At 37.8% G+C, this 25,512-nt stretch overlaps 1 protein-coding gene across 2 annotated transcripts in view; it reads left to right on the forward strand.

Moving 5' to 3' along the window:
• Positions 1-25,512, forward strand: part of LRS1 (Transducin/WD40 repeat-like superfamily protein) — a 255,485-nt gene that overhangs the window by 53,178 nt on the left and 176,795 nt on the right. For both annotated transcript variants that reach the window (XM_089384693.1, XM_089384692.1), the window contains 4 exons: positions 1,509-1,571; positions 1,649-1,738; positions 2,006-2,314; positions 2,422-2,519. In XM_089384693.1, coding sequence (XP_089240819.1) covers positions 1,509-1,571; positions 1,649-1,738; positions 2,006-2,314; positions 2,422-2,519 — 560 coding nt within the window. The remainder of the gene's footprint in view (positions 1-1,508; positions 1,572-1,648; positions 1,739-2,005; positions 2,315-2,421; positions 2,520-25,512) is intronic.

Genomic DNA, 25,512 nt, shown 5'->3' on the forward strand with positions numbered 1-25,512 from the left:
GTTCTAGCACATCACTGGTTTCAAATCTGCTAGAGTGTCACACTGTCTGAATCTTTTGGGCATTCACATCACATGGACTGGATGCTTTCTGCTTCCCAAATTTTCTGCCACAATCTGAAATTTATACTGGGATTTCTGCACCATGATTTTCTTACCATGATCTAAAATTTACACTGAGATTTCTGCCCCATGATTTGAATTTCTAGATTTCATTTACAACCTTGTGCATCTGTTGCAAGAGTCACATCTGTATGTTCTGCTCAATGACTGATTGTTTGTGCCTTTCTCTGATTTGTGGCTGTCTCAATGCTTTCTGACCATGTTCTGGTCTATGTGGATGATTTCCTCTGTGGTGGAGCATTTTGGTAAAGATTATCTGTTTCATTCATGCCTTACTGTAGGCATCTATCCTAGCTCAGATTTCCTCTGCAAACTTTCTCAAAATAATATTGCACGTGGGCTACTTCATGTCTTCAATGAGAGGCCTGACTGCAACTTTCTCTCTGCTGGGGTTGGGTCTCTCTCTTAGACAGGTATGTCTGTCTGTTCAACAGTGATCTGGTGGGTGTTTTGTGTCACAGATGTAATTTTTCTTGTTTGCGGGTCTTATCTCTTCAGACATTTGATTCTCCTTCACAATCCATGGGTTTTTCTTTTGAATACTTCCATGGATTCTCTCAGATTTTCTTCCTTCTTTTATTTTTCCTTTGTTAAATTTAGGAATATAAAAAAATTTAATTATCAATATTTTTTAAATTACAAGCTGTACTCGTTTTTTCCTCATGCCATCAGTTCCTTGGTGGTTCTGTTTTCACACTTTCATCCTTGTCCTCCACAAGGTTCACAGTCTCCAACAAATTTGGTCTCCAATCCTGTCGTCTCGACTCTTCATCACAGGTTGATTGGGTCCTAGAGTGTTTGCTCTGATGATACCATGTAGGAAAATAGGGCGCAGAGAAGGTGGTGAGAGAAAATAAAAGAATTAGTTAAATAATAATGTTGCAAGGTTATATCTATCACACACATTAAATCACCATATGTGACGTGTTAATAGCACCCCTATTTGATGAGGTGCTTAGACCCCCTAACCTGTAACATCAATAGCTAAAGTTACATTGCATTGATTACAATTCAATAACACATTTTATGTGACATAAACATTGATTACAGTTCAACAACACATTTTATGTGACATAAGCATTAATCACTGCTAAACAAAAGTTCTTGAATGTTATGACATGAACAGAATATGGGACAAAACTTACCCCCTGCCTATAAAAGGGAGATGTCATTTGTGCCTGGTCTTTGGTACCAAGCTTTGTTCCTTGTAATTAGATGTAGTTTTAGTTTTAATATTTATCATATTTTGAATAGCTATTCTAACTGTGCTCTCAATTAACTGGCATAAACCCTTGTTATTCGATGGCATCCTCATTTCATTGTTACTTTGACTGAAATTGAGTGAACACTGAATACTAGTGATGAAATATTATATTTTGATTTTTCAGGTAAATGATGTGGTCCTCACAGGCGAGACACTTGTTTCTTGTTCTTCAGACACTACTCTCAAGGTACTTGCTATGCATTTTCACTAAAATTTACATTTGGCTCACTTATGCAGTTTTTTAATTTTATCATGCTTTACCAGACCTGGCGCCCTTTCTCTGATGGTGTCTGCACCAGAACTCTTCGTCAACATTCTGATTATGTTACATGCCTTGCAGCGGCATCAAAAAATGTAATATACTATGTCTATTAGTAGGAGTTAATCATTCTTTAATAATTAAGTGGGTAAATAAAATTTGTATTTTTCCAATATCATGAGAAATAGGTTTGGATTAGTTTGAGGCTGAATGTTTTGTTTTATGGAGGCATCTCAGAAGTTTGAAGTCGTTGTTTTTACAATTCTTAAATAGGATAGCTTTGCTTTGCTGTATTTGGAACCAAAACTGTCGAGTCCAGTTTACTTTGTTCTCTGATCCTTACTTAATTCTATGCATTCTAGAGCAATATTGTTGCTTCAGGAGGTCTTGGTCGTGAAGTGTTCATATGGGATATTGAAGCAGCAATGGCTCCAGTCTCACGGACTAGTGAAGCAATGGATGATGATACTTCCAATGGAGTTTTGAGTTCTGGGAATTCTGTTCTATCTGGTACAACTGTTCGTTCTACTAATGCCACCAACAGTGCTTCTTTACACACTTCACAACTACAAGGCTACACTCCAATTGCGGCCAAAGGCCACAAAGAATCAGTTTATGCATTGGCTATGAACGATGTTGGTACCTTACTCGTATCTGGAGGAACTGAGAAGGTACTATCATTTGTCCATCTAATAGCTAGAACCTGATCAAGTTAGCTGCTTCAGTGTTTCCACAATTGTTTGCAAGGTTTCTTAGGCAGTGATTGTTTTTGCTACAGGTGGTGAGGGTGTGGGATCCAAGAAGTGGGGCAAAGCAAATGAAGCTGCGGGGGCATACTGACAATGTGCGAGCTCTCATTTTGGATTCTAGTGGCAGGTAGTTGTAAATATAGTTTATCTAATTTAAGAAAAACTTTGCTGGTTTAGTGAATCATTTCTTCAATGCTGGCCACCCATGTAGTATTGATGATTAGGGTATGTTTGCAATGAATACTATCCCAGTTGCTGTTATTTGCACCATTGCATGAACAATGTTCTTATGCCTGTGAGATCCCATCCAAAAGGATGTGAAAGTTGTAGGCATTTCTGATGAAAATTATATGCTTGTAGAAATGGGATAATTTATTCATAAATTTGGTGTTAAAAACCATGCTTGCACCCTTTGCAGTAAGGAAGAAACAATTGAGCATGTTTTTCGAAATGCAAATTTTCGAGGAGTTTTTGTGCATGTTTTCATGATGGTTTACAGTTTCTTGTTATTGGTCCGCTCTCGTGTAGACACTTGGATGATTAGGGACATTTGCAAGTCTTTATGGCATGCACTTTGGTTGACGGCAATTGGCTTCCTGTAGAAACGCTGGTGTAATGCTACTTTTAATTTGGAATCATCTTCCCTTAGCCTTAGGGAATTGAGGCATTTTAAGAAGGAATTGGCTATGCTTGTAAATACTAAAATCAAGCTTACTGTCTTCCGTAGAGATGGTGAGTCCTTTGCTATGGGGCCCACACTCACATGCTTGTTTTCTGTGTTTTTAGGGCAGGACTTTTCCCTTGTTCTCCTGTTGTTTGGTCGATGTATCTCTTTGTTCCATGACATAATTATTTGCCCTAGGAATGAATTATTGAAGCATCTCTCTAGAAATATTGTTCTTGTTGTCCAGAGTCCTGGCTTCCAAAGAGAATGATTTTTATGACTGCATGTATTTATTCATTTATCTCTTCATTTGCTTATGTATTTGGATGCCTATGAACTTCTCCCTTGGGTGGTGTGCAAGTGTATGCTACTAACTATAAGAAAACTTGTACTGATGCCAAATATGATAATCATGAACACATCAAAGTCAAGCTTGTTTTTCGAGTTTTTATATTGTATACTAAAATGATCTTGCGTGGTGCTCAGTAGTGTTTTATGCTTGTCTGTCTTGTGCTTCGTAATAGAAATGATTGTGTTGTCTGATAATTGTTGTAAATGGTACATAGCTGTGCTGTACATGTATAGATTTTGACTAGAGATGTTTTTGGAACTCTTACTAATGTAGCATTACATGTTTGTTCTTTTGATTTTTAATTGACGCATAGACTATTATTGGTCATGTGGACATTTTATGCTTTCTTTCGCTTCTAAGTTCTAATTTGTTTTCCTGTATCTTATGGTCTCGTTCATTGTGACAGAAGAACTATATTTTTGGTTGGACTCAGGTTTAATGCATAATCTGGCAATAATATGTTAGTGACAAAGTAGTTTGTGTTATATTTTGTGTTATATTCCATTTTTTTGTGTGGGTTACACATGACCAATAGAATGTAGAAACCCCTCGAAAATCTGCAACTGCTGTAGTGAACAAATATGAAACTAATTGTTGCACCCAGATGGAGAATTTTTCTACCAATTTGCAGCAGAATAGAACAGAAATAAAACACAGTCACACGATAGCAAAAACACAAGATTTTTTCTAGGGAAACCCTACTGGGAAATCCCTCTACTAGATGTAGATTTGATTGAGAGAATTTGAGCAATTGATCTCTTACAAGGCAGTAAAATTTGAGTAGAAAACACACATGTTTTCCCTGCTTAAACTGAGCTTGAACACCCTGCACACAATCCTGATCTAGCTCCTTTTGCTTGCGTTGTTTCTCTTCCCCTATCTTTTAGCACAGGAAGTCTTCTTTTTCCTAGTGCAGATTTAGGCTCCTATTATTTAGGATCTTCCTAAATCCTAGCGCACACCTGCAAGCAAAAAAATTATCTCCTCTTGCTGCATATAGGCTTTTCCTTACATGCTCTCCTAGCAAAACTCTCTCACACACAATCTTGTGCATACAAGAATGAATAATGATGTGCCTTCGTCCTCCTTATAAGCTTTTTGATCATGCTAAAACTGGCAAGTGTATTTTTGGAACTCGGACTTGTGATTGCTAAGTTAACTGAGTCTAACTGACTAGTGTAACTCATCCTAGTCTCAATTTAGAACTTGAGACTTCTCACTTGTCCTTTTCCAAATCTAACTCGCACTAGGAGACAAACGAACTAAGCTTCCAACTATATGTTATGAATATAATTCATATAAAAATAATAAATATAAATATAATAATAATAAATAATAATTAATTAACTAATGGTTAGTTAGGTAGTAATGAAGAGACATTTCTTAGAGACATGGCCATTCGTGAAAGAACACCTACCTAGGGTATATAAGCAGGCCCTCATTCTCATATGTAATCATCTCATATCTTACATCAATTCAATATACAATATTCAATATACAGTTATATGTCTTATAATGGACATTTATATCTTTGAAGTAATTTAAAGATTTCTGCTACGTATGCGACTTTTGGTCGTTACAATTGGTATTAGAGCATTCTTCTGAGTATACAAACGTTGTTCGTTACGTTGGTATCAGAGCATTCCTCTGAGTATATGAACGTTGTTCATTACATTGGTATTAGAGCAGGTTGATTCTTTGCCTGCAAACACACAGATTCTCTGGGAGCCGTCTGTGTACCTTCCATCCGTGACACTGCCTGCCACAGACGTCATCGATCAGCCGCCATTCTCGCTGTTGCTGTAAGTCTTTTGGCCACCAACAAAACCAGTCCCACTGTCAACTCACTCTTGCCCGACCAACATATCGTTCTCACCAAATCGACTCAGTTACCGCCTCCGTTTGTTTTTCCTATCGGTTCCCTGACCATCGGTTCTAGCAATCGCTATCTTGTTCCTGCCGATCGACTGTTGTTGTCGTTGCCCGGTCCCTTCATTCGCGTCCCTGTTGTTGCGGATCTCTCCCTTCCTGACCGCCGTGCTCTTTCGTGGCTATTTCGTTCGATAAAAAATTACATGCCATATACCCCTCTTTAAAATTTATAAGATACGACTTACTTTATATATATATATATATATTTTTTTTTTTAATTTTTTGTTTATATATATATATATTTTTGTTTATTTTTCATTTATTTTATTTATTTATTTTTTTCTTCTGTTTAATGCTGAGTTTATCCACTCCATTTGGTATTAGAGCATTCCTTTGAGTATACAAATGTTGTTTGTTACATTGGTATCGGAGCATTCTTTTGAGTATATGAACGTTGTTTGTTCATTGGTATCAGAGCCATGTTTGCAAATCCCGGCCTTTGGCCATCAACTTGTCGTCGCAACTAAAGTGTATCGTTACATGAGTTGGAGTTTCTCCATTTTTGGTCAGGCCCTTGGCCACTTCAAAAAAAGAATTGGAATATATATATATAATAATAATAATAATAATAAAATAATAAGGCCTTTGGCCATTGACATTTCAATGATTCTAGTAAAAAAAATAGTTCGATGTAAATTTTGAAGGAGAACATTCATATATATAAAAAGGTTCTACATTATTGATAAAAAGTGCATGATAAAGTCAAAAGGGAATCTTTCCAAATATCTTTAAAACTATACGTAAGAGAAGGAAGAGTAGATAAAATTATCTTGATTCTTCATTAAGTGGTTTACAAGTTCGTGGTTTTAGCAACCCATGGTAATTGCCCATGGTATTTTCAAGGTAAAAGAAGAATAAAAGGAATACAAAATCCCTTTATGTGAATGGTAAGTTTTACTTTTTACATGGAGAAAATTAACCAAGTCAAAGGCACATAAGTGGACATATATTTTATATTATACCCCAAAGAGGTGAATAGCCATGTTTCACTAGGGTTGTAACTTTTCAAAAAGAAAAAAAAAGATTATAAATATATATAGGAAAAAAAGTTTATATAAAAAAGACAAAATAATGTAAAAAAGAAGAAAAAAACGTTAAAAAAATTATAAAAAAGAAGAAGAAAGTTTAAGAAAAAAACAATTGTTGAGAATATATATATATATATATATATATATAGATATATATCATAAAAAAAATTAAATTAAATTACTAAGGAAGGTTATCAAGTTAAGAAAAATGGAGCCTAATTTGAAAATAATGAAGTAGTCAAGATGAGTCCCACACAACAATCACTATTTTGGACTAAATGTCCAAGTTCTCTAGACGAAATTGGATATACATATATTAAAAAATAGTGCAATTTAAGTTGTCGAAGGTGTAGAAGATTTTTAGTATAGAAGAACATCAAGACAATGAGCAGATGCAAATAAAACAATTAAAGGAAGAAATCGCAAAACTTCAACAAAAGAACAAAGGATCAGAGAAGAAATATAAAGATCTCGAAAATCGGTTTCATGAAAAATCAACAGAAAGCAACGATGAAATTTGGTGTCTAATGGACCACAATGAGAAATTGCTTCCACAGATAAAAAAAATCTAAGGTTAAGAAACAAAGACTAAAACAAGAAAAGGAAAGTTATGATAAGGAACTAAAGGAGAATCTATCAGAAAAAGAAAAAGAAAATCTGTGCCAAAAAACCCTTAATAAAAAATTATTAGAGCAAATAAAAAATTTAAAAGATAAAGAGAAAGATACTAAATACACATTCAACGATTCAGAGAATGGCGAACTTTCATGTCTAAGGAATCATAATCAAGCCTTACTTATGCAAATAAAGAAGCTTAAACGTGGCAAGAAATCAATAAATGACAAGTTAGAACAACTTCAAGAAGTAGTATCGAAGTCTCCAGTCGTTCTAACAACTTCAAGAAGTAGTATCGAAGTCTCCAGTCGTTTCATTCCAAGTTGAAGATAAAGAAACAAATACTGATCCAGTCAAAATTGTAACTCAAGCAGAGGATAAACCTACTAAAGTGAAGACACATGAAGAAGTTGCAGTGCAAATGATGGACATCCAAATGATGATTCAGTAGCCAACTCAACAACACTAGTGCCTAAAGGAAATGAGGAAACAACCACTAACATGATAAGGGAAAGTCCAACCAGAAGAACTATTTATTGACATCCAAATCACAAGAGCAGACTTTCCAATCAATCTACGTACCAGTATCACGTAGAACATAAACGACAAATTTGAAATTTATGTTCCCAAGAATACTGAAGTTTGCAGAATCCAGTCCTACAATAACTATTCATCATAAATTTTCAGAGATCAGAAGATTCCATAGAAGATTAATCTAGGATGGTCCTGTCCATTCTCAGTATCACAATTTTCTCTATCACTCGGAGCATCATATCATCTTGTATCAACGAAGATGAAGGTTTAGAGATGAGAAGATATTCTTAGTAAGCTTTGAGGACAAAGCTTCTTGAAGAGAGAGGCAACGTTATGAATATAATTCATATAAAAATAATCTATATAATAATAATAAATAATAATTAATTAATTAATAGTGAGTTAGTTAGTAATGAAGAGGCATGTTTTAGAGACATGACCATTCATGAAAGGGCATCTGCCTAGGTTATATAAGCAAGCCCTCATTCTCATTTGTAATCATCTCATATCTTACATCAATTCAGTATACAATATTCAATACACATTTACATGCCTTATAATGGACATTTATGTCTTTGAAGTATTTTAAAGATTTCCACTGCGTATACGACTTTTGGTCGTTACATTGGTATCATAGCATTCCTCTGAGTATACAAACATTTTTCGTTACATTGGTATCATAGCATTCCTTTGAGTATACAAACGTTGTTTGTTACACTATACGCATGAGTTAAACTGCTTAATGAACTCATCCTAATTTTTAGGAACTCGTGCATGTTAAAGAAGGATTGCTAGTGGTCTTCTTGACTAAGGCACAAGTCAAAGAAGACCTTGCTACTATTTTTGACGTAGAATTATTATTTATATGATGTATTTTATTACATCATGAATAGGTTGTAAATCATAACGTCATTATTATGAAGACGTCATTAGAAACTCCTAACTATGGAGTTCTAATTAGTTGGGGAAATAGTTATGGTCCTCAACCGTTTTGTACATAGGACCTCTGTGTATAAAGAGGAATCTTATTTTGACTTGAGTTATTATAATAAGAGGAGGAAACACCATTGTATATTGTGCTTTATACCTTCATTTATGTTGGTGATGCTAATTAGTGTTGAAAACATCGACGAAATTTTGCAAATATCGTGATATTTTCAGGCAAACGAAATTTTGCTTAGAAAATATCGCTATATTTTCAAAATATTACCAAAATTTCGGCGAAATATCATGCAATGACATAAAATTTCGTTGGGCGCACAGGTCCACGACTTTCAAAAGGGATTTTTGGGTTTTCATTTGTCATTTTGCTTTGTTGGTCTGGGAGAAGGAAGGTGAAGAGCTTTGTGGTTATTTTCAAGGAGGGATTGAGTATCAAACAACCATTATCATCACCAACCAATTTTTTTTTTTGTGGATCAAAGATTCAAGATCAGTGAAACAAACTTCATTTCTTCCATTCACAGGCATGTTCTTAAAAACCCATATGTTAATAATTTATTTCATAGATTTAGGGCCTTAGGCTTATGCTTGCTTACCTCTTTTCCTAACAACATTTTCCTTCTTTTTTTTTGTCATTTACTATGATTTTCATGCCCATGAACCAATGCAAGAGTTCTTTTCTATATTTGGACAACAAACTTCATTTTTTGTTTTCAACTTTCTTATGCACCCTCTTATTGCCATTTTTCGTTGCAAATAATGTAGTAAAAAATTGATTTTTTAAAACGAGGATGTTATTTTTTGTGTAGTGGGGGTTTAATGCCATTTTTTTTTATCTTTTTGGTGCCCTAGGACTGAATTTTGAAGTTGTGCATTAAACACTTCCACTACAAATATGCCAAAGCCCTTGGACCCATTTTGGCAGTATGGGGAACCTGATAGTGGGACAAATTGGCAATATCTAAGTTGCAAATTGTGTGGGGACAAGATGACAAGAGGGGTTACCCGATTGAAATACCATCTGGCTAGACTCCTTGGACATGATGTTGGGCTTTGTAAGAATTCTAGCCCAGAGCTTGTAAGAGTTGCATATGAAGCAATTGAGTAAAAAAAGAAAGAAAGAAGAGGCAACTGTAAACAAGGCCGAATGTGCAGGTAGATCTTCAAGGCTATTTTCTTATTAGATTGAGCTTGAGGGTAGTGGGAGGGACTCCATAGCTTCACCTATTGATGCTGCTGGGACTAGGAAGTCATCATTTTTTGTTCCATGAACCGGACATGGAGCACAACCCTCAATAAAGTCAGTGGTTAAAAAAACGAGAAGCAAGAAGCAAATAGAGTTATGGGGAGGTGTCTTTACTATAGTGTTTTACCTCTCAGCATCACCAAAAACAATTCATTTTGGCAGCCAATGTGTGAAGCTATTGCTATTGTGGGCCCAAGGTACAAAAGTTCTACATATGAGGAGTTGCGGGGCCTAATCCTTCAAGCAGAAAATGACATCAACTTTAGATCGACGGAGTTGAAGCAATCATGTGAGGTCTCTGGATGCACAGTGATGTCTGATGGTTGGATAGATAGGAAGGGTAGGACCCATCTAATTTCTTGGTACATTTTCCTAAAGGTACCATGTTTATTAAATCAGTGGATGCCTCAACACATATAAAATATGCAACATTGGTATGTGAGTTGTTAGATGGGTTCGTCCAGGAGATTGGTGTGTAGAATGTGGTGCAAGTCGTAACAGATAATGCAACTAATTATGTTGCTACTGGCAAGATGCTTATGGACAGGGACAACTCATTGTTCTGAACTCCATGCACAACACATTTTATCGATTTGATGCTTGAGGATGTGGGGAAACTTTGCTTCATCAAGGAGGTGATTGATATGGCTAGGAGCATCCCCAAGTTCATATATAACCATACTTTTGTTCTTAGTTTCATGAGGAGATGCACTAGAAATAGGGATTTGCGGTGTCTTGCAGTCACACGTTTTGCCACTAACTTCATTAATATTCAGTCTTTGCTTCAATGTCAGTTTGAGTTGATACAAATGTTTGTTTTTGATGAGTTGTGTGATTGTAAATACAACAAGAGATAGGATGGGAGAGCCATTGCAAAAATGGTGTACATTGACACCTTTTGGCAAGGAGTGGAAGAAGTGTGTTCAGTTAGTGAACCTATAGTAAGGGTTCTGCAATTGGTAGATGGGGATAAGTCTGCAATGGTTTATTTGTATGAGTCCATGGATAGGGCCAAAGAGACCATTCGTGCTTATTATGCAGACAAGGGTTCCATTATGTTTAATAAACAAATGATGTTATGGGATGTGATTGATAGTTGGTGGACATGGATGCTTCATCGAACCATTCATGCAAGAACACTTTTCCTCGACCTCGAATTTTCCTACAAATGCAACTTTGATTTTGATGACGAGGTGATGGAGGGCTCCATAATGGTATTCATAGGATGCTCCCTAATCCTGAGCTTCGCAGCAAAATCAATTGCGAGATACAGATGTATCAAGATGGTGTTGGACTATTTGGCTTTGATGATGCTATTCATGAAAGGACCTTCTTCATGCCACGTAGTGACAAGTCATGACTCATTAGAAATTCAATTATGTTTGATTTGAAAGTTTAATTATGTTTTAAATTTTTAACTTTTCTTTATTTTGTTGTAGATGTTTGGTGGCGAAGCTATGGTGCAAAAGCACCAAATTAGCAAAAATTGGCCATTAGAATCCTTAGCGAGACCTGTAACGCTTCAGGGTGTGAGCGCAATAGGTTATAACTTTGAGCTTCAACCTTCAATTGAACAATTATATTTAATGTAATTTATGACCCTCAAGTGTCAAGGCTCATTAATTTTTTTATGACACTCTTACAGGTTGGAGTTCTCACGCCTCAATGACTTGGTGTATGTGCATTACAATCTTCGATTACGGGTGAAGCAAATAGAGAGAACACTGGATGTGGATGCCATTTCCTTAGACAATATTGATGTATTGTCTAAGTGGAGGGTGGAGTCTGAGGTTCCCATCATGGAGGAGTCACCTACATGGTTAGAGGAGGAACCATTAAGTACAGGGGCAACAAGAGGAGTAGGAGGAGGAGGAGGAGAATGTGGGAGCATCAACACCATCTGCTACAGATATAGGAGAGCACAATTCCATACCCAACAATCATCATTTGAGATTAGGTGCAGGGCCAGGGCCTTCTATTGCTAGGGGCAGGCCTAGAAAACAACCCATTATCTTTTCTCATAAAAGGGGGAGAGGGCACTGATCTCAGATTTGCTAGCTGCTAGTGTTGTTTGTTTCGATACATATAACTCATGATGATGAGATACATTTATATATGCGATGTTATTTTGTGTTGGTTCTCCACATTTGAGTCCTTGATTGGACAATTATCAGGGATCGACAAGATTTGGTATTGCCTTTGATGTATCATTTTCATTTGATGCCCACTACATCATATATATCAGTGTGTTCTTCATATTTATGTGCAGATGTGTTTATTTCATGTTGTTGTTGCTTTATATGTTTAAAAATCTGAAAAAAATGAATATATTTTGAATTTTTTAATGTTTGCCAATTTTTTACCGATTTTTTCGCCGATGTTGCTGAAAAGATGTTTTTAGGATCCTCGCCGATATTTTGTTGATGTCGATGTTTTCAACGTTGATGCCCATATAAAATGTGCATAAGATTATGAGTTGGAACAAGAGATTCAGTGATGATCCCAATGTTCTGGTGAATGATGTAGTGACCTTTATATCTCTTATTTATTTAGTTGAGGGCTAAGTTGTAGGAAACGCAACTCCCCCCTGTATTGTTGAAGTTTGTAGCTTGGGTAGGTACTTCTGCACAGACATTGTGTCTAGGTGTGCATAAATAGCCCACATTCTCCTTAGAACACTTGCTCAAGTGTGAGCAAGACGCTAATGTAACTTAGCTTAAGTCTAACTTCGAAAAAAACACATATTAGTATGTTGGATTATTGAGCTAAAAGAAACCTAGGAAAATGTTATGAAACCAGCTCACAAAAAGATAGAAAAGATAGATCAACGCCTTAGAATTCAGCCTCTTCGAGGGGCAACCTCCTTTACATTACACAAATGAACAATTCTTGGATGATTCAAATGACAAAACCTCCTTTCTATATATAGGAGTCTAAGGGGTCACAATATAACCAAGCCGACCTAACAATAATAATATAAAGGCACAAAAATAACAATAGAGGGATTTTATGGGGCACAATAATAACAATATGGGCACAACAATAATAATAAGGGATATAATGACAATAGTAATGGGGGAATCACTAGTATTATAGGGACCTAACAGAAAAGTATTTTACTTTAGTGATTTTGTTTTAATCTTAGTTGTTGATCTCAAGTGAGGCAACATCTAATCTCAACCATTAATTAATTCGAGATTAAGGTTAGGGTTATGGATTTAGCAAAATGTAAAGTTAGAAAAGCAAGGCCATGAAGAGGAAGAAGACACCATACAATGACAATAGCCTTAGGAGGAGGAGTGTGATACTACAAAGTGTTGGGTTTGAGGAAGTACAAGAGGGGAGCTTGGAGATCGGATCTGCCAAGGAGATCGAGCACTGATCTAGGGCAACTTTGTTGGATTATATCCAAGACAATTGCGTTTTCTTAGTTGAGCCATTATCCCAAGACGAGAATCCACGTAAGTTTGGATTTTTTTAATGCAAAACTTGTTGGGCAAAATCTGTTTATGTTGCTTTTGAGATTGATTATTTAAATTTGCTTCCATTGAATTTGTGTTAGGAACCTAGCTGTGTATTTATTTAACATATTAGTATTATGTTGAGAATTAAATACCAAGTGCTAGGTTTGCTGGAAATCTAACATGTATTAGGCACGTTTTGGTACAGAAACATCAAAACTCGTTTGGTAGCACCTAAAACACATTTTAGGTGCCATACCACGCTTTTCGTTGGCGGCATAGTGTGTATCAACAATGTGTGTGGGATGGACACAAATAATTTTAAGAAAAACAATAATCTATTACTGGGGCAACCTAATATTAAATTGTAGGGCCTTACTAATGCTTCATCCTTTTACTTAAATTTTTAACATTACCATTAATTGTTTCAGGATGTTTGAGAGTGGTTCCAACCTCATTGGATTTAATATGGAGAGAGTAGAACTTTAGATGCCACTCAAAATCCAACAGACTTAGTTTTTAGGATTTCAAGATTTGGGAGATTGCAATGTTTCCATTGGATTCCATTGTGTACGAGGATATGGAACTAGCATTCAGTCAAGAGCACCAAGCCCTCTATGTACCTTGATGTTAGTGGCATTGATTGTTGAACTCCTCTATCATGACCCTAGTAAAATTGTATCCATCACTCAAATAAAATTTGGATTTGACATGTTAAGATTTTTTCTTCTTATTTTAATGATTAGAGGATGATATTGATGATGAGGATCCCAATACAGTGAATGATTTTGATGATATGTAAGTATTTGTTGTAGCATGATTTTCTTGGGCTTGGTATTTGCTTATTCATTCATGAATTTGTATTTGTATTCTAAATTAGAATGTTAAAACTTAAAACTTAAATGCTTTCTTTTAAGGTTTCAGTCTAACTTTTTGAATATACATACACACATCGTGTTTCCCCATTTCTTGATTTTTGGGGGGTCACGTTTCCAAGCACGTTCCTGTTCAGATACACGTTTCGTTTCCCCTTACCATGCAACTTAGGTTGAGAGTGTTCTTCCTCATATCTACCTCGCTTTCCTTCAAACTATGCTTAATGATCGAGCAAAGAGAAGTTGGCTCGTTGTCTTGCTAAAACAATGTTTGTTTCAGCATTTGAAGTTGCTATTGCAACCCCACTTCTAGTAGATGAAGCACTAGTTGTGCTTGAAGAAAATGAAGGAGGGGGGCAACATTAGTGGGGGCATTCCTCCCTTTACTTTAACCTTTTCCAGCTACCCATGACGATTCTACCATAATTTCTATGAAATGAGAAAGACAATGGGCTCCTGTAGTAAAAAACTTGAAGATTAGCGGACAAATACACTTTCACAACACCGGGAATCCCTTCTAACACTAGACAATAACCCTCAGTTGCACTCCAAAACATTTCACACCTCTAACCTATTAAGTGAAATGAGCTCAAATAAAAAAGGAAACCTATTCTTATGGGTTCGTGGGCCTCTTTTACAATGGGCATGGTGAGAGCATGCGTCTGATTCATAGGGCACGTGCCAAACATGTGCCCTCACATATTGGTGTCCGACACATAAGACATGGGACATGGGCCCTGTTTGGATGTTTTCTATCACTTATGTCACAAGTTATTAGTATATATGGCTTGTAAGATGTTGGATATAATCTCGGGTTGTAGTTGTAGCTAATAGGTTTGATCCTGGGCCTAGATCACTCTAGTGAGTTATCAATTCCCATGCTTTCTTTTTTTTTTTATAATGTGGAGTGTGAGTTCTTACATAGGCACCTCCACTTCATTCTTTATCATGAAACACCCTTCATTCCATCCAGTTGTAGAGCTGATGGATACCTCCTTTGTGGCAAGAAACACATCCATCATTTGCCTAAATCCTTTTGATGCACCCTCCTTGCTAAGGACATTGCGTCTTTTTCCATTGACCATAATTCCTTGTTCTCTCATATCACCTCTCTTTATGATGTACTTGAGCAACCCCTAGTCCACATCTCTCACCTTCGTGCAATTTATTTGATATTAGGAGAGTAGTTAGGATTATGAGCATAAGAAATGCTGTAAATGAAGTTCTCTAGGCAGAGTTCCTCAAACATAGAATTGATTCTTTACATTCTTTACATTATGGATCTGTTTAATCATGTTTTCGATTAGTGTTTTCCTCCCCTTTGGTGCCACCATATCATCCACTCCATCTTCAAATTGAGGATACATCGACCCTAATAATTATAGAAATAATATGGTTGGATGCACTTTTTCCAAGCTTTACTTCTTTTTTCCCCCATGTCCTTTGTAGCTTTGCTGACAATCGTGATCTTTGCAACACTACTTGTGATTATGTTCTACACTGCTTGTGTTTTGTTTGTACTTGTTCATGGTGCTAGCCATTTTGTTTGCACCTATTTATGCTGTTGTAGCTAGGCCTATTCCCCTCCATGGCTTGACCACCTTTGTTCCCCTCCCCTTCACATGCTTCCTTCTTGTTAATTTTAGGATAACAATGGTATGTTCTATGCTTAGAGCAATTTTACTTCAATTTCATTATTAGCCCAATATAAATATCCAATCTAGCAATCTCATTAACATGATAGTAAAATCCATATGGAACATAAACAATAATAGTAGAAGACTAGCCAAGACAAGAGGACACAAGATATGGCACCAGCCAGGGACAAACCCCAATGTGGGGAAACCCTTGATCAATTCTTCTTATAATTCTTCAAAAGTTCAGCACAGAGAGAGAGAGAGAGAGAGAGAGTACAATGTATATCATTCACTTGTCAAATTACAGTGAAAATCTAATCAGTCAAACAACAGAAACATAAAGCCTTAACCAGAAAGTCAATGTTGGTCAATAGGGGAGATTTCTTCCTTAATTCAGATCGGTCAAACCTTGTCAACTTCAGCCTCCAACAAGAAGTCTAATTAGCCCAAAATAGTTTGAAAAAGTCCAGTCAAAATTGGTCAGCAAAAGTCAACACCGCGGCCAACGCTAGTACAGACAACGTTGGTCAAACATGAGGTCAGATTGCCTCGTTTCTTGTGCCCAGATCCGCGGCCTGCTAAGACAGAATTTCTCCACCCAAAATCGCACCAAAATAGGTCAATGCTTGGTCAACACAGTTAAAACAACCTTCGAAATTTTCAGCCAAATCTGGTCAATGCTGAAACAAAAAAAACCCTTCCTTCCCTTTGCAGGTGTGGAGAGCAGTTTCTGATTTTTGTACCCAATCAAATTAGGAGAGAGATGAGTGAATGACGTGTGTGCAAATGAGGAGGAGGCATCATGTATTTATAGGCAATCGTTGAGGATGAATAGACGTGATTGTTGGGCTTCTGAGCCTACATGAGTTTGTTGGCCGACCTTGACAATTTGTCCATAATCAAAATAAATTCATAATTTCATTTTTACATGTCAGAATGGGATGATCTTTAGATCAATCCTACACCTCTCAGAGAGAGGAATCCAAGAAAAATATGAGCTACCTCATATGAGCTGTCCAATGTGAAGTTTGGCCCTAGTTTCCAAATTTAACACTCCCTCTCAACTAGGGAGAACTTCACCTGCAAAATTGTCTGACAATCTGTACCATCACTGTCTCTGCTCTGCTCTGCTGAACTATGAAGAAAGAAGAAATGATCGAGAATGTATCATACCATTCTCCATTGACCCGAAGTCAGTCTCCAATAATAGAGAGTGTGTCATACCACTCTTAACCGACCCGAAGTCAGTTTCCATTGATCCCAGATCAATATCAACATCCTAGCATAGGGAGTACGGTAGTACACGATGCGTCCATCAGTAGTACTATGGTCCCTATCCTCATTTCCCTACTCATTGGCCAGATGAGAGGTACTTCCCATGAGTCCCAGACTACATGGATAGGATGTGCCGTAAGGAGAAGGTGAACCACTCAACCTATGCATATGCCACCATGGGGTATCACAGGGGAAGGTGAACCACTCACCTTGTACATTGTGCACCATTAGGGGAAGGTGAACCACTCACCCTATGGTCGCTCATCGCTCCAAGAAGTACCCCAAGCCCCCCGGATCTTCCAGAGCTCAACATCAATCTCATACGAAACCCTCGTAAGAGGGTTTCTCCACGACTTCAAGTTGTTCATGGAAGGTTAAGAATTTGACCTTCCCTAGGGTCTTTGTAAGAATATCGGTGACCTGATCATCAGTGCCAATGTGTTGGAGCCTTATTGCTCCCCGTTGTACCATATCTCGGATAAAGTGGTACCTGATATCAATATGCTTGGAGCAGTCATGAAACACGAGATTTTCCGAAAGACAAATCCCGCTCTAGTTGTCGCAGATGATCACGGTGGTATCCAACACATGTCCAAACAGCTCACTAAAGAGGTTCCTCAACCAAACATTTTCATAGGAGGCTAAACTAGCAGCAATGTATTCAACATCAGCGGTGCTCAAGGCAAACAAATTTTGCTTCCTGCTCATCCATGATATCGAAGCAAAACCTAGAGAGAAGCAACATCCATATGTGCTTTTACGATCCACCACACTGCTAACCCAGTTTGCATTAGAGTAACCATGGAGCCTCACATTCTAGGCAGTGTATCTAAGTCCATAAGTGATTGTGCCTTGAAGATATCTCAAGAGATTCTTGGCAGGAATCCAATGTCTGTGATGAGGCTCGACCATAAACTGTTTCAATGTATTTACTGCAAAACATATGTCCAGACGAGAGTTCACCAAGAACATCAGGTTCCCCACGAGTTGACTATACTCATAAGGATTTCCCAAATTGGGCCCAACAACACTTCCGCATAACTTCTTGAAGTTAAGCTCCATCGGAGTAGTCACGGACTTGCAGTCCACCATCCCAAATCTTTCAAGTATCTTCACTATATATTTTCCTTGAGAAAGGAAAATTTCCTCTGGCTTTTGTCAGACCTCCAACATTAGGAAGTAATGCATCAATCCTAGGTCCTTCATCTCGAATTCGGAAGCCACCTCCCTCTTACATTGATGAATAAGAGGGTTTGCATCTGTTAGAAAGAGATCGTCCACATAGAGTACCAAGATGAGTGGTCTATCATTTTTAACGTTAAAGTAAAGGTTCAGATCGACTTCACTTCTTGTAAATTCCAACTTCATTAGATAGCTATCAATCCTCTCATACCAAGCCTAGGGTGCTTGCTTCAACCCATAGAGGGCTTTTTTCAACCTGCATACATGTGATTGACAATCTTGAACTTTGAATCCCTCAGGTTGTTCTACATAGACTTCCTCCTTAAGTGAACCATGCAAGAAGGCAGTCATGACATCCATTTGATGAAGATTCCATCCTTGCGAGGCAACATGGGCTATAATCGAATGGATGGTGGTGTAGTGGGAAACCGGTGCAAATATCTCATCATAATCTACACCTTCCCTTTGAGAGAAGCCTCGAGCAACAAATTTGTCCTTGGGTCTAGGGACCACATCCTAGACATCATTCTTCATAATCGACTCATACTCTTCGTTCATTGCATCCTTCCAAACTTGGTGTTTGGCAGCTTCTTCGAATGTGCAAGGCTTAGATTGAACAATGGTGCTCATAGCAGTTAAGTACACTTGGTACCTTTTTGGCTTCTTGCTTTCACGAAATGTCCCCCTAGGTGCAACATGTTTCTCGACATCTTTAAGAGTCTCCCTAAGCCATCAGGGTCTCCTTTTCGAGGAGGATCAATGGGATCCATTGGTTCTTCAGCATCGGGCATCTGCTCATCCTGTGGTTTTCCTTGCTTTCCTTAATCTGCATCTTTGTCCTTCCTTGGAAGAGGAAGGTTATTAATCTTCCCAAGGGCAACATCCTCATCAATAGTGACATCATGACTTATCTCCACTTCTCTTTGGCCAGGCACATAGATTTTATATGCCTTAGAAGTTTTCACTGTAGCCCACAAATGTTCCTTTCTTCCCAGAAGCATCCAATTTGCTTCTCTTTTCTTTCTGCACATGAAAATATACGGGGCTACCAAAAATTCTAAAGTGAGAAACATTAGGTTTCTTATCAGTGAAAACTTCTTCGGGAGTCTTGGAGTCCAACACTTGATAAGGGCATCTATTTTGAACATACACGATGATGTTTGTAGCTTCGGCCCATAAGAACTTTGGAAGGCTTTGATCATGAAGCATGGCACGAGTGGCTTCTACGATAGAACAATTCTTCCTTTCAGCAACACCATTTTGCTCAGGAGTATATGCGGTAGTAGTCTCCCTCTTAATGCCAACTTCTCTACAATAATCTTTGAACTCATTTGATTCGTATTCGGTTCCATTATCGTTCCTCAATATTTTTATCTTTTTTTCCGGTTTGATTTTGGACCAAAGCTTTGAAAGAACGAAACCTGAGAATACTTCATCCTTCTTCTTCAAGAAATTTATTCAAGTCTTGCGAGAGAAATCATCTATCAAGGTTGCATAATATAAGTATCCTTCCAATGAGTTCACAGGTATTGCACCAGATAGATCAGAATGAATCAATTGAATTATGTCAGTAGTCTTGCTATCACTTGAGGGGAATGATCCTCTTGTATGATTTCCTTCAGCACACCCTTGACAAACACCTTCATGTTCTACTTTAAATTCGGGTATACTTGTTACCATCTTTCTTGCATCGAGTAGAGCCTTATAATGTAGATGAACAAACCTCTGGTGCCATAACTCAGATTGAAGTAATGTGTCGCAAGACATAGCTCCCAATGGGCTTCCTCCAACCTGAAAAAGGCAATCAAACCTGAAGCTAATTGTAAATGCATCTTTGAAATTTTTATTCCACACATGTACCTTTCCATCGATGAATGCCAACTTGAAGCCTTTGTCCTCCATTGTCGAGATAGATACCAGGTTCTTCTTTAGATCGGGTACATATAGTACTTCTTGTATATGAATGGTGTTAACCTGATTCAATTGAAGAGTAATATTCCCAACTCCCTTCACGGGATAGGTGGCATTGTCTCCAAGGATAATTTTTAAATTTGTATCCCTTTCAATTAGATTTGAAAGAGCTTCCTTATTCCCGGTGAAGTGCCTTGAGGCACCACTATCAATCAACCAATTTTGCAAAGTGTGCGGAGGAGATGTAGTAGAAAGGGCAGATATAAGATAGAATTCTTTTTGCTTGTTGTCAACAACATTAGATTCATCATACCTGGTGTTTCTTGATCTCTTGGAAGGGCAACCATTTCCTTGATGAGAAGCGGGAGCATTCCTTTTTCCTTGGTTGTTGAATTTGCCATTGCTTTGATTGTTGTTGCCCATGAAATTGTTTTTTTTGTGGTTGTCATCATCATGAGGTGTATCCCTTCTATTAGGGCACTCCCTAGCATAGTGACCAAACTTGTTACAAATGAAGCATCTTCCCTTCCTTCCATTTTTGAAACCCGACCTTCCTTGACATTGCTTCTTTGAACTTGCATTGTTCTTCTTTTTAGCATGAGCGGAGAATGAAGTAGGATCATTCGTATTTGAAGGCATATCTAGTTCCATCATCCTTGTTTCTTCTTGAGAGCATCTAGTCAACAATTCTTCAAAACTTGGAATCGTGTCGTTGTTAAGAATAGTAGTGTTGAATACGTGCCATCCACGAGGGAGTCCTCCAAGGGCAATGAGGGTAAGCTCCATATCAGCAATAGCTTCTCCAATAGAAAGAAGATCAATTTTGATCTCAGTAATCTGTTGAAATTTGGTACCGGAGGACAGGTGGTTCCCTAAGGCTTTGATCTTTGGCCTAGGGAAAAGTGTCCAAAAGAATTTAATTTTTCTCCTAAAGTGACTTTATAATTTTTATAAATTCAAATCTAATTTAAAAGTGACTTTAAGTGATAAAGTTACTAAAGTTTAATTTTAAAGTGACTTTAATAAAGTCAATGTAAAATTAGAAAGGAAAAGTGACTTTGGAAATAAATGACTAAGTGGGTCTTTATTAAAGTGGGGTGAATTAAAAAATAGAAAGTGAGATTTAAATGAACATTTAATCTCAGCCCTAGATCTCAATCTATTTCAGCCATTGGATTTAGGGATCACCCAAAAGTCACTTAGGGTTAGATTAAAGGAGGAAAATGAGGAAAATGTCATTCATTCTTCCATGAGCAGATTGGGAGAAGGAGAGCAAGAGAGCAAGGGAGATTTCTGGACAGGGAGGAGGAGGCAGCAGCAGCTTGGCATACATTCCAAGGCAGTATTCCAGGAGTTCGTATAGCTGAGTTAGCATACAGTGAAAGGCAGATTTTTGGGCACGATTTTCAAGGAGGTCGTACAACAGTTTGCACAGAAATCGAGGAGCAGAAATCTGAGTTTGCTGGCACGATTTTCAAGGAGGCAGTACAACAAATTTTCAAGGGGGCCGTACAGCAGTTTTCGGCACAAAAATCGAGAAAATCGTACATCAAAAAATCTGGCAGCTTGCACGATTTTCTAGGCAGACCGTACAACAGAATTTAAGGCTGAAAATTGGCACAGAAATCGAGGAGGACGTACAACATTTATTGCTGTTCAGATTTTGCTGTTTGCAAGTTTTTCCAGTTGGCTGTGAGGCACAGAAAACGAGATAAGTTGTAAAAGTTTACTTGCTGATTTTTGCTGAATATTTCTCACTGTAAAAAGCATTTTCCAGAAATAAGAAAGAGCTCTCGAACTGGTTTTCCCCAAGAGTTGTAGGGGGTTTTTCCAGGGTCACCTTGACCAAAAATCATTGTGTTTAAATGTGTTAAATCGCTGTTTGTATGCGCTGATTTTTATATTTCTGCATTTTCCGGCATTCTGTAAAATTTCCAGAATTTGTGTTTTCAGCAAAATTTATTTTTCAGTTGTTGAATGTATGGATATGGGAAAGGGCATTTAACTATTATGGGAGAAATAAGGTGAAACTGAAAACCGGGGTGGGAAATGAGAAATTTTTACATAATCCTCATGAAGTAGGATTGAATATCTTCATTTCTTCCTTTTTTTATATCCTTTAGCTTGTTCTTGAGGAAAAGAATTTGATTTGCATTACTAGATTTGAACATGCCAACCAACCTGTCATATATCTTCTTTGAAGTGGTCAAATTAGAAATATAAGCAACTAAATGCTTATGAACAGAATCCCTGGTGATCTTCTTGGCTTTGACTTCACACGTCTTGTACTTGGTCTTAGCAGCAGTCGGTGCATTAGAAGGAGGTTATGAAATCTTTCCCTGCACATAATTCATCACATACTGCTCTTCTAATTTCAAATCAAGAGACATCTTCCATGCATGATAATCAAACTTATCATGAAGTTTATCATCAAACTTGAAGTAGGATGTGGAAGCCATTGAATCTTGTCTTTGATCAGTGATTGCTCCTCTTGGTGATTGCTCTTCTCACTCTTTCTTTGGCTTTGTCTTCACCTCAACTCTGATACCATGTTAATTTTAGGATAACAATGGTATGTTCTATGCTTAGAGCAATTTTACTTCAATTTCGTTATTAGCCCAATATCAATATCTAGTTTAGCATTCACATCAACATGATAGTAAAATGCATATAGAACATAAACAATAACAGTAGATGACTAGCCAAGACAAGAGGACACAAGATATGGCACCAGCTAGGGACAAACCCCAATGTGGGGAAACCCTTGATCAATTCTTCTTATAATTCTTCAAAAGTTCAATAGAGAGAGAGTACAATGTATAATATTCACTTGTCCAATTACAGTGAAAATCTAATCAGTGAAACAACAGAAACATAAAGTCCTAATCAAAAAGTCAACGCTGGTCAATAGGGCATATTTTTTCCTTAAGTCAGCTCGGTCAAACCTAGTCAACTTTGGTCTCCAACAACAAGTCTAATCAGTGCAAAACAATTTGAAAAAGTTCAGTCAAAATTGGTGAACAAAAGTCAACCTCGCGGCCAACCCTAGTACAGTCAACGTTGGTCAAACATGAGGTCAGATTGCGTTAGTTCTTGTGCCCATATCTGCGGCTTGCTAAGACATAATTCGTTCACCGAAAACCGCACCAAAACAGGTCAACGTTTGGTCAACGCAATCAAAACAACCTTTGAAGTTTTTGGTCAAATTTGGTTAATGCTGAAACAAAAAAACCCTTCCTCCCCTTCGCACGTGTGGAGAGCAACTTCTGATTTTTGTACCCAATTAAAGTAGGAGAGAGAAGATGAGTGAGTGAAGTGTGTCCAAATGAGGAGGAGGCATCATGTACTTATAGGCAAATGTTGAGGATGAATAGACATGACTGTTGGGCTTTTGAGCCTACATGAGTTTGTTGGCCGACCTTGACAATTTGTCCATAAGCAAAATACATTCATAATTTCATTTTTACATGTCAGAATGGGATGACCTTTAGATCAATCCTACTACACCTCTCGGAGAGAGGAATCTAAGAAATATCTGAGCTATTTCATTTGCGCTGTCCAATGTGAAGTTTGGCTCTGTTTGTCAAATTTAACACTTCTCCATTGCATCCACACCCTCATCTCCTCTCCACTTAGGGATTTCCCTTTCCCCTTTGTTCACATTCTCTCCATTCTTTAATCTCACACCTTCTTTGCCCATGTTTTTCTCCCCTTCCATACCCTATTCCCTCTCTCTTTTGTCACCTTTCCTTGCTACCTTTGTTTCCTCTCTCTCGTACTCTTACTCGCAATCCTTAATCCCCGCAATACCATTCCTTTGCTTCTTCCCCCTGTCCTCACACTTTTGTAGGTTATTCTGCTTGTATCCTTCTTACCCACGAATCTCACTTCCCCACCCACAACCCTTCCTCTGACACAAGTAATGAGGAGGAGGCATCATGTATTTATAGGCAAATGTTGAGGATGAATAGACATGACTGTTGGGCTTCTGAGCATACATGAGTTTGCTGGCTGACCTTGACAATTTGTCCATAAGCAAAATACATTCATAATTTCATTTTTACATGTCAGAATGGGATGACCTTTAGAACAATCCTACTACACCTCTCGGAGAGAGGAATCTAAGAAATATCTGAGCTGCCTCATATGCGCTGTCCAATGTGAAGTTTGGCCCTATTTGTCAAATTTAACATTTCTGCATTGCATCCACACCCTCATCTCCTCTCCACTTTGTGATTTCCCCTTCCCCTTTGTTCACATTCTCTCCATTCTTTAATCTCACACCTTCTTTGCCCATGTTTTTCTCCCCTTCCATACCCTATTCCCTCTCTCTTTTGTCACCTTTCCTTGCTACCCTTGTTCCCTCTCTCTCATTCTCTTACTCGCAATCCTTAATCCCCGGCAATACCATTCCTTTGCTTCTCCCCCTGTCCTCACACCTCTGTTGGTTATTTTGCTTGTATCCTTCCTACCCACGAACCTCACTTCCCCACCCACAACCCTTCCTCTGACACAAGTCCTTTGATGGCAATGTCTTGTTCAAGGCTTTCAATGTTGGCAAGGAGAATTGAACAGACGAAAATAATGACTTTAAAATGCAAGGAGATGCATAAAACCTTTCCAATATGGTAGTGGAACTAGAATATATTAGCCTAGGGAGACATTGGTTCGACTATAATTCAACTTTTTCTCTGACTTATGTCATTGGGAAACTGTCTATGAATCTTTTGGGTGAAATAGAGGACTTCCTCCCTCCCCCAAGAGATTTTCTTAGATGAGGATCCCACTCGGTGCTAGGTCATATATCTTAATCACTCCAGGGAATAGGTGGCAATTGTACAATAGAAAAGGAAATGGGCAATTATTAGAGATCTTAGGGTGGTCATTCGTGATTCCCCTCCTTTAGGGTGGAGTTGCCTTGGAATTCTTCAATTACAAGTCCTTGGGGGGAGGTGATTGGTTTTGGGAATTATAGTTGGGTGTTGGAATTGTAATGAGTTAGTCTGGTCTTCCCTCGGAGTGTTCTTTGATGCACTTAGACCTTGGTATATTCTCTTTATAATTAAAACCCACCTGAGCCTCCATTAGGACTATAATATCAAGGGTAGGTCGAGAGGTGTTTGGGGTTTGGGAGGTGTAGTTTGTTTCTATTGGATGTATTGAGATTCCCTTTAGGCTAGAGTCACAAGTGGCTGCCTCAGATGAGCTCACCATATTTATGCGGGTTTGGGATAGTGGAGTCCCCCCATCCCTTTGTGACCTTTAATTGTCTAATGCTAACTTTTCATCTACCTCTTCAAATATTGACTTCCACATAGTTTTGTATGGGGACTTGTAATGGCCCAACACTATCACCTCAACAACCTGTGCTCTCATTTCAGGATGGCTCTTTTTTTGTCTCTGTGGGGTATCCCTATTAGGATTACTAAGGCTTAAACAATGAAGCACAATGTGATATCAAGGATA

Source organism: Pinus tabuliformis, chromosome Q (assembly GCF_031772625.1).
Source record: "Pinus tabuliformis cultivar Carrire ecotype Pingquan chromosome Q, CPIR1, whole genome shotgun sequence".
In the NCBI taxonomy this organism is placed as follows: domain Eukaryota; kingdom Viridiplantae; phylum Streptophyta; class Pinopsida; order Pinales; family Pinaceae; genus Pinus; species Pinus tabuliformis.